At 38.5% G+C, this 9588-nt stretch overlaps 1 protein-coding gene across 5 annotated transcripts; it reads left to right on the top strand.

Moving 5' to 3' along the window:
- Positions 1-347: 347 nt before the first annotated feature.
- Positions 348-8668, top strand: LOC122300128 (uncharacterized membrane protein At1g16860-like). Of its 5 annotated transcripts, none has more exons than XM_043110551.1 (6): positions 348-608; positions 727-806; positions 5603-6582; positions 7091-7246; positions 7767-7978; positions 8172-8668. In XM_043110551.1, the coding sequence occupies exons 3-6, from the start codon at positions 5683-5685 to the stop codon at positions 8362-8364; spliced, it is 1461 nt and encodes a 486-aa protein (XP_042966485.1). In that variant the 5' UTR covers positions 348-608; positions 727-806; positions 5603-5682; the 3' UTR covers positions 8365-8668. The 5 variants fall into 5 exon arrangements, with proteins under 5 accessions (XP_042966485.1, XP_042966487.1, XP_042966486.1 ...); XM_043110553.1 differs by having other exon boundaries at positions 5561-6582; XM_043110552.1 differs by having other exon boundaries at positions 727-920.
- The last annotated feature ends 920 nt before the right edge of the window (positions 8669-9588 follow it).

Genomic DNA, 9588 nt, shown 5'->3' with positions numbered 1-9588 from the left:
ATGGAGGGGTAAAAGATATTTTTTTTATAATAAATGTCAAAAGTGATTATTAAAATGAATCTTACTAAATATAAGTAATTTGGTATACCAAATCGCGTACTGCTAATTTTTTTATTAAAAAATTAAAATTGAGAGAAGAAAATGTTCTCTATCTAATAAAAATTATTAAATGGATTCTTTATATATTAATATTGGTACGTGATTTAATGTGCAAACTCGCATGTAAGAAGAATTTTTTTTTTAAAAATTCTTAATTCATAATTAGGTTAAACATCTGTTCGGTGTTCAATAGTTTCCTTTTTTAAAATTAATCCAATTTCGCGCTTGCTCTTAGAAGTAAAGAAAGAAAGAAATAGGACTGGTGCAACATACAGAAACTGTAGCTAAAACAAATAAAAAAGGATTAAAAAGAGAACTGGAGCTGCAACGGGGAACCCTGGACGAGACAACCACGCCAGTGTTGCGGTCTCAAGTCTCTACACGGAAAAATCCCCACAAACGAGCGAGATTCTGGGGTTTCGGCTTGGTCCCTTGGGACTTTGATCGACTTGTAATGTCTCCGAGTCCCCAGATTTCAGCTCATTCTGCTTAAACGGCTTCTACTTCAGGTTTGTGTCTCTGTGAAGTCTTTATCTTTTTCCTATTTTCTCTCATTGGTCTCAGTTCCTTTACTTCTTTTGCCTGCTTATTTTGTCAGATCTTCACCATTTTATTGGTTTTTCACAGAATGGCGACTTGGGCGTGTCCTATTTTCTCGATTTCGGTTTTAGAATTGGGTTTTCCTGTTGCTTGGGTTTCTATAAACGGTGCATTTTTGTAGATTTTTACGACTCTGGCACTCCCATTATCCCCTGGAATCTGGGTCTTTTTTTGGTTGTTCAGCAAATATGGGAAAAGAAAAGGAATTAAAAGTTTGGAAGGTTGGATTTTCGGTTTCCCCCCCCCCCCCCCGTTGACGGACTATAATTGACAAAAACCTTCACTTTCTAAACTCTCAAGGCTTTAAATATGTACTTGTTCTCACTTATCAAAAAAAAAAAAAATATGTACTTGTTCTCTAAGCTTCTTCCTTTATGGTTTGATTGGGCTTGAGGCTATTAGGATTTTTGGTGAATTTTAATAGTACCGTTTAAGTGAGAGATTTCTAAATATGGAAAGATTCTGATACTTCACTACGTTTCACAGTCGTAATGAGTTTTTCCTTTTTGTTTGGTTGGTTGAGTACATGTAGGGAAATAATGTAATAATTCTGAATATTGGATTATATATTGGGTCGCAAGGACTAAAACTTTTGGTCATTTCCTTCGCACTTTCTTTTCTTCCGAGCTTCTTTTTGTGAAAGATGAAATTTGTGTATGCTATGTTTCTTTGTTGGAATGTGGATTCTGGCTGTTAAAATGTAAATACCAGCAGCAGATGGTATGGTAACTTTTTTCTGATGGAATAATACTCATTCGCGTGGTTGCTGACATGATGTAGTTAGCTGAGAAAATAACGGAAAAGAAGGATAAACTTTGGCACTTACAGTCCCAAACTCTGAAGTTTATAAAATATCTGATTGTAGCTCCATTACTTTTTCAAATGGTGGTCCATCTGTGCCCTGATTATTTCATATGGACCAAGAAAAGGTTGTTCAGAAGTTTAGTTGTCTAATTTGCATTATTATTTTTTTCTTCACACTGGGACCGAGAGTTCCATGTGTAATGAAGATCTTTGTTCCATGTAATTCGTTATCCTCTATTTTTTTAACCATTTCTTCTCTTCTTTAGTTCTTTCTTTTTTTTTTCTTTTTTTGTTTTTTTTTTTTTTTTTTTTTTTTTGTGCCGAAAATGGTGTAATGTATATGGTTGGTCCATCTCTCTGATTAGCCCAAGTTGTTGTTCACAATTACAGAAAGCAGATACTGATTAGAAAAAAAAAAGATTCTTTACTGTCGCGGAAATCCCAACAGAAAATGGTATTTGTGATTTGATTTTTTAAACTTGTTGGGTTTATTTTTGGGACTTGAATTTTGAAAGCTATTGGAATTTGATTGTTGGTTCTGGTTTCTGCCAGTTGTTTTTTTTTTTTTTTTTTTTTTTTTTTTTTTTTTTTTTTTTTGCATAATTAGGATGTGTTGTTTTGGAAAGGATTCAATGGACAAAAATAGGGGGAAACATGCTTGGATGGAAAGCCTACCTGTCCGCCCCTTGAGTCAGCAAATCTTGCCCCAAGATAGGGTTAAGCCCCACCTGTAGCGGGTAGTGCTCAGCCCTACCGCATGTAGTTGGTACCCTTCTAGAGTTTGGTGGGTATGTGTGGATTTGGTATTTACTCACCCCTACATGCATACAAACTGATGCACATACATGTGGTCAATGGTCATGTAGTTATCTGAACGAATTCAATAATCCATGACCAATAAGTCAGACTAATAGAGTGTAGCATACCCCTATTGGATAGAATAATCTCAATTAGTTCGCTACTTCTACCAACTGCCCTGCTTAGTTTTCTACTGTCTTTTTTTTTTTTTTTTTTTAATCTCCTAACTTTTTACCAGTACGAACCAGGAGGGTGAATGGGTTCTCTGGGTTGTCTTTCTCAGCAATAGATCAATAGTCTATAGGGCGGCTTGAGAGACCATTTGATGAAGAAGTACACAAAGTCGTCCGAGGAATGGCTAGTGATAAGGCCCCAGGTCCTGATGGTTTTACCATGAGCTTTTTCCAAACTTGTTGGGAGGTGATCAAGGGTGACCTCATGCAGGTGTTTCAAGAATTCTATAATTATGCTAGTTTCAAAAAAAGTCTCAATGCCACTTTTATAGCACTAATCCCAAAAAAGGTGGGGTCAACGGATGTTCAAGACTATCATCCTATTAGCCTGGTAACTGGGGTCTACAAGATTATTTCCAAAGTACTAGCGAACCGATTGAGTACGGTAATGGAGAGTTTAATCTTGAAGCCACAAAATGCATTTGTCTAAGGTCGACAAATTCTAGATTTGGTTCTAATTGCAAACGAAGTGCTAGATGGACGATTCAAATCCCGCAAGCTTGGGTTGATCTGCAAATTAGATATGGAAAAAGCATATGATCATGTTAACTGGAAATTCTTGCTTTAACTACTTGCAAGATGTGGCTTTGGAGAGAAATAGCTGAAATGGGTGGAGTTTTGCATTTCAATAGTCCGATTCTCTATCTTGGTGAATGGTTCACTCTTGGGTTTCTTTGATTCCTCATGTGGTTTGAGACAGGGAGATCCACTCTCTTCGTTACTCTTCCTTTTGTCATGGAAGCTCTCAGGAAGATGATTGAAGGTCTTGTGGAAGCGGGTCTTCTCTATGGTTTCTTAGTGGGGAATGGTTCTATTAACATTTCTCATTTGTTGTTTACTAATGACACCCTCATATTTTGTGGAGCACACCTTGGGTACATCCAATCTTTGAGGGCTTTACTTCTTTGTTTTGAAGTGGATTTAGGTTTGAAAGTAAATCTCTCTAAGTCTGAATTGGTACCGGTGAGGAATGTTCCCGAAGTGGCATTTCTTGCTACCTTTTTGCGATGTAAGGTATCCTCTTTACCTTTGTAGTATCTTGGCTTACCCTTGGGTGCTTCTTTTAAATCAGAATAGATTTGGAATGTTGTGATTGAAAAGATGGAGTGCAGGTTGGTATCGTGGAAGAGGTTGTATTTATCCAAAGGTGGTAGACTCACATTGATAAAAAGTACTCTAGCTAACCTCCCCACCTATATTATGTCTTTTTTCCCGCTTCTAGCGAAGATCGCCAATCGTCTTGAGAAGCTACAACGTGATTTCTTGTGGAGTGGTTTGGGGAATGGGTTCAAATTCCATCTAGTTAATTGGTCTATGGTGTGTACCCCGTTCTCTGGGGGTGGATTGGGGATTTGAAACTTGACGAAGTTCAACCAAGCCCTATTGGGTAAATGGTTGTGGCGGTACCAACAAGAAGGTGAGGCCTTGTGGAAGTCTGTCATAGTTGAGCGTGTTGGGGAAGCATGGGGTGGTTGGTGTTCAAGTGAGGTTCGTGGCTCACATGGGGTGGATTTGTGGAAGAACATTAGGAACAGTTGGGAGACCTTCAGGAGACATACTCATATTGTGGTGAGGGATTGCTCGCGAGTCAAATTTTGGCATGATAAATGGTGCAGTGAACAGTGTCTCAAAGACAATTTTCCGGCCATATTTGAGCTAGCACGAGTCAAGGATGCAGCAATAGCAGACTTGTTGGCTTTCTCCAATGGCTTCTCTCAATGGAATGTGGAATTTACCAGGGCAGCCCAAGACTGGGAGTTGGAGGTTATCACATAATTCTATAACACTGTATTCCGTACGTATGACCGAGGGTACTATGGATAGGATATTGTGGAGTCCCTCAAAGAAAGGTAAATTCACGGTCAAATCATTTCACAAAGTTTTATCCAGCCCAGGCATGCTCAATTTCCCTTGGAAGAGCATTTGGTAGACGAAAGCTCCTTCAAAAGCAGCGTTCTTTGTGTGGACAGCAGCATTGGGTGAAATTCTCACCACATATAACCTAAGAAGACGTCTGTTAATGGTAGTGGATTGGTGTTGTATGTGTAAGAAAGATGGGGAATCAGTTGACCATCTGTTTCTACATTGTGAGGTGGCTAGGACCATTTGGGCTGATTTTTTTACAGGTCTTGGAGTATCATGGGTCATGCTCCGTAGATTGGTGGATTTCTAGCATGCTAGAGAGGCCTTCGAGGAGATTTATAGGTGGCAGCAATATGGAAAATGGTTCCCATATGCATGTGTTGGTGTATTTGGCAAGAGAGAAATGATATAAGTTTTGAAGACCATGAGAGAACAACGGGGGAGCTGAAAGTTTTTTTCTTCAAAACATTGTTTTCTTGGGTGGGGGCCATTGTTTGTAATGGACTAAATGTCCATGACTTTCTTCTTTCAATTGTGAACTCTAGTTAGGTATTTCTCAATTATACTCCCCGTGTACTTGGGATTTGCCAATTATTTTGAATAAAACTACTTGATTACCGATCAAAAAAAAATTATTGTACGTTTAATTAGTCTTCTTAAACACATTCTTGATCAATTAAGAGGTAATTCTGTGAGCTTATTTTGAGAGAACTCTTTGGTGTAATATCATTCTTCCTTGGCATAATAGTTTATCAATGCGAAAGTTTTCTGAGTTTAAGTTCATACTTCCATTTTATCTGTATCTTATTAACTTTGAACTTACATTTGGATAGCCATTTCTTTTATTGTAATCGATGCGTTATTGGTAATGGGGGTTTTAATCTGCTCATGTTTTAACCAAACTCTGAGTTTTGATTTCTGTCTACAGAGACTGATTATATACTATTTGCACTTCTAAATCTGGTAAAGTCCGACCAGACAACCATTGAGCTCTAGCTCCAATGGAAATCTGATATGAAATGGTGAACTAGATTCTTTTGTGACCTTGGTCTCACTGTACACTGGTTTTTAGTGCTTATTTCCTTGTATTCAACATTCAAATTTAACTTTGGCCTCTTTCCCAGCTATCCATCGTTGAGATTATGCATCTTATAATTTTGCAGTGTACAATGGCTATAATTTCCTCGATGCTTTTTTGTCCTCAGGAGGGCTTTGAGTATCTCATCAGCATAGTGCCTTTAGTTGTTATCACATCAGTTCTTTAGGGTTTCATACAGAACCTAAGATGAGTTCCAGAATTCCATCTCATCAGCTCAGCAATGGCCTTTACGTATCAGGACGGCCAGAGCAGCCAAAGGAAAGGACACCAACTATGAGCTCTGCTGCCATGCCCTATACAGGTGGAGATATCAAGAAGTCAGGAGAACTTGGGAAAATGTTCGATATCCCTATGGATGGCTCTAAATCTAGAAAATCAGGCCCTCTAACTGGTGCTCCTTCAAGGACGGGATCTTTTGGAGGTGCTGCCACACACTCTGGTCCAATCATGCCTAATGCCACAGTTAGGACCAGCTATACCACTCCGGGGCCTGTATCTTCTGGAGGCATGTCTGGTTCAGCTTCCTTAAAGAAATCAAATTCTGGCCCACTAAATAAGCATGGTGAGCCTTTGAAGAAGTCATCTGGTCCCCAATCTGGTGGAGTAACACCCACAGGCCGCCATAACTCTGGGCCTCTTCATCATGTGCTCCCTGCAACAGGTCTTATTACATCTGGACCCATTTCTTCAGGCCCTTTAAATTCTTCTGGGGCCCCTCGGAAGGTATCTGGTCCTTTAGAATCTATGGGATCAATGAAAGTACCAGGCTCCTCTGTTGTTAACAATCAGGCCGTGAATATTCTTACTCAAGCTGATGAGTTTTCCTTCAAGAGGAACCTCCCTAAGTTAGTGTCATGGTCACTAATTCTTCTCTTCGTGATGGGGTTCCTTGCTGGTGGGTTTATTCTTGGAGCTGTCCACAATGCCATTCTCCTTATGGTGGTAGTGGCACTTTTTGGTACAGTTGCTGCTTTATTCATCTGGAATACTTTTTGGGGGAGAAGAGCCATTATTGGTTACATTGCTCGTTATCCTGATTCGGAGCTTAGAACTGCAAAGAATGGGCAATATGTGAAGGTTTCTGGGGTATGTAGTATGCTTTGATGATTTTGTAGTTTATATTCTTATTCTTGTATTGCATCAATGTTTCTCTATTAAATTGAACTTCATTTGTTTGATTGTATTTTGCGCTTGCATCATTGACTTTTTCAACTAGTCAGTCATAATAGAGTAAGCTAAAAATATGAGATTAGTGAGGAATAATGAAGTAAGACCTCTGAATCCCTCACTTATTTTATTTTTCCCTTTTAGAGGGGATTATTAATGGTGAGAATCTTATAGTTTATATGGTTAAATATATATTTTGAGCAAATATTTGAAATCTTATTGCTATTTGGTGAATGTACATTTTAAGAAATATTTAACTATCAGTTTAAAATCTCAAAGTTATGAAGATTTGTTAATGGATGTTATGAAGTAAATGTAAGCAATGATGGTGTGGCTGGTTTTCCATGTGTTCTTTTCTTTCTCCTCTCTCTTGTCCTTTCATATTCTTAAATGACATTTATCACATGTTTGGTTGTTCCTTTTGAAGGTGGTCACTTGTGGCAATGTGCCGCTTGAGACATCATTTCAAAATATTTCTCGATGTGTGTATACATCAACAAGTTTACATGAGTATCGAGGATGGGATTCAAAGGCTGCGAACCCTTCACATCGCCATTTTACTTGGGGACTCAGATCATTAGAAGTGAGTAATTGAAACATTGGCTTGATAGTTTTGTGGACAGTATTATTATTATTAAAGTTAAATTTCTGTGCTTCCTGACATTGCCATAAAAGTTCTACATTTTTGGGGGTGGTTTGTGTTTGGGATTTATTAGTACTGGAAACACATCATCTCTCATTTTAAGTTTTCAAAGATTTGAGGACTTTTCAGGAAAATGTTTACTTCATACACTTAGATAAGGTTTGAGCAGATATCGGGTGGCCTCCTTTTTCAGTATGTACACTGGACTGACTGGTATTTTTTGTGAACGTCTGCCATGAAATTTACTAGATAAGGTGTCCATGGCATATCCTAGATGAACAATCTTCTCTTTGCTGCTTTATAAATTTTGTGATTTTGCTACTGCTGGTTTGCATGCTTGCTTGTTTTAAAGATCCCGTTGTTCCAACGGGTCCTTTGGTGAGTCCAAGATACCTGGGTCGACGGGGGTGAAATATTGTCTGGGATTTTACAATTTTTGACTGGTGTCTTCATTCGACAGAGGCGTGTGGTTGACTTCTATATCTCAGATTTCCAGTCTGGGTTGAGAGCCTTGGTTAAGACTGGCAATGGAGCAAGGGTGACTCCTTATATTGACAACTCAATTGTCATTGATGTTAATCCAGAGAATGAAGAGTTGTCCCCCGAGTTCATCAGGTGGTTGGGAGCGAGGAACCTCTCAAGTGATGATCGGATGATGCGGTTAAAAGAGGGGTATAAGCTCTCTCTCTCTCTCTCATTGTCAGATTGGAGTTAGATTACTGTTCCCTCTTATGATTACATTTTCTGTGTTTCATACTTACTCATAAATACTCTGCATTTATGAGGATAAAAGGCTATGTTGGTACCATCATAATAATTGCCATTCACAAGTCTGGACATTTGAATTTCATTGTTGCATATGTAGGTATATCAAAGAAGGAAGCACAGTTAGTGTAATGGGAGTTGTTCAGAGAAATGAGAACGTGCTTATGATTGTCCCTCCACTGGAGCCGTTCACAACCGGATGCCAATGGGCAAAATGTATTTTCCCTGCTAGCCTCGAGGGTATTGTTTTAAGGTGTGAAGATGCATCGAAGAACGATGTCATACCAGTTTAGCTGTATATGGGCTATGAATTTCTTCAGTTATTTCCTTTCTGAGAGTTGTTTTTTTTTTTTTTTTGGCTCTCTATTAATATTGATGGTATTGGTGGTGGGAGTAACAAGTGATAGGGGGATTCTGATGGTTCAACCATTCGTATTCCTGGGTGTATAGTTTTGCAGTGTCTCACTCTTTTATTTTATTTTATTTTTTTCTTCTAGGGTGGAATTCTTTTTTTAACTTGGGTGCTTGGTGTAGTGAGGAGATTTACTACTTTGAGCAGATTAAGGTTATGTTAAATAGTAGGAAATTTATGAGGCATCGAATGCGTTCTCTTTACAGGACTGACTGGTAATTTGTGTCTGCATCCACACGCTGAGAATGATATTTTTTATTCTGTTTTTGAAATGGAATAATACTTCTCATTGATAAAAAAATATCAGGTACATTGATCATGCAACACTGCACTCAATACATGAATGGGATATTCCTCCATCCAAACATATTCTCCCTCAAGAGAAAGTTCATGCCTAGGCAACAAATGTGCTACAATATTCATTTCTCAATTGAAGCTAATCTGCCATCTATCACAATTTAACATAAGCTGTTTGATATCATGAATCACAGCAGCAGCTTCTGAGTTGTCTGAACCAGTTGTAGAGACGGTAGTTACCAACTCCCTACAATCTCCCTCAAAGATCACAGTAGAGAAACCCAACTCAATGCACAAGAACGTTGCTCTCCTCAAAGCTGTAGCTTCCACAATTAAAGGTTTGAGAGATGCTTCCACTTTAACACAGAGATACTTGTACCTGCTCACTTTCATCTCTGATAAGGATGCCTAAGCCTGATTCATTCATTTTTGAGTCAATTGCTTCATACCACTTCACCTTTAGCTAATTCAAACCAGGCTTCCTCCATTGAGCCGGTTCTCTATGACTTGTAGAAGTAGGCAACAGGTGAGTATTTGTTTGAGCCTCTTTGTACTCTTCAACTATTTTAAGAGCTTTATGTATGACCAAGTTTGGTTTATCAAATTTACCTTCAAAGATAGTAGCATTTCTTCTAAGCCAAAGACCTCTTAAAATAACGCTACACATTCAATCACCTCAGTTTGCAACTTACAGATCAGTTGCTTCCATAATTCCCAAAAATGATTTGATGGTGAAGGCCACTTCCTTAATGGACTCTGATTAACCCCCACACATCAAAAGCACCTGGACAAGTCCACAGTGCATATA

The sequence above is a fragment of the Carya illinoinensis genome, chromosome 2 (assembly GCF_018687715.1).
Source record: "Carya illinoinensis cultivar Pawnee chromosome 2, C.illinoinensisPawnee_v1, whole genome shotgun sequence".
NCBI classification, from domain to species: domain Eukaryota; kingdom Viridiplantae; phylum Streptophyta; class Magnoliopsida; order Fagales; family Juglandaceae; genus Carya; species Carya illinoinensis.
Note: the sequence above shows the minus strand (reverse complement) of the source record. Positions and strands in the feature narration are given on the sequence as shown.

Coding starts and splice junctions, on each gene's coding strand:
- LOC122300128 (XM_043110554.1), top strand. CDS start 5,683: ATGAGTTCCAGAATTCCATCTCATCAGCTCAGCAATGGCCTTTACGTA. Junction 7,247..7,766: donor GGGGACTCAGATCATTAGAA/GTGAGTAATTGA, acceptor TTCATTCGACAG/AGGCGTGTGGTTGACTTCTA. Junction 7,979..8,171: donor ATGATGCGGTTAAAAGAGGG/GTATAAGCTCTC, acceptor TTGCATATGTAG/GTATATCAAAGAAGGAAGCA.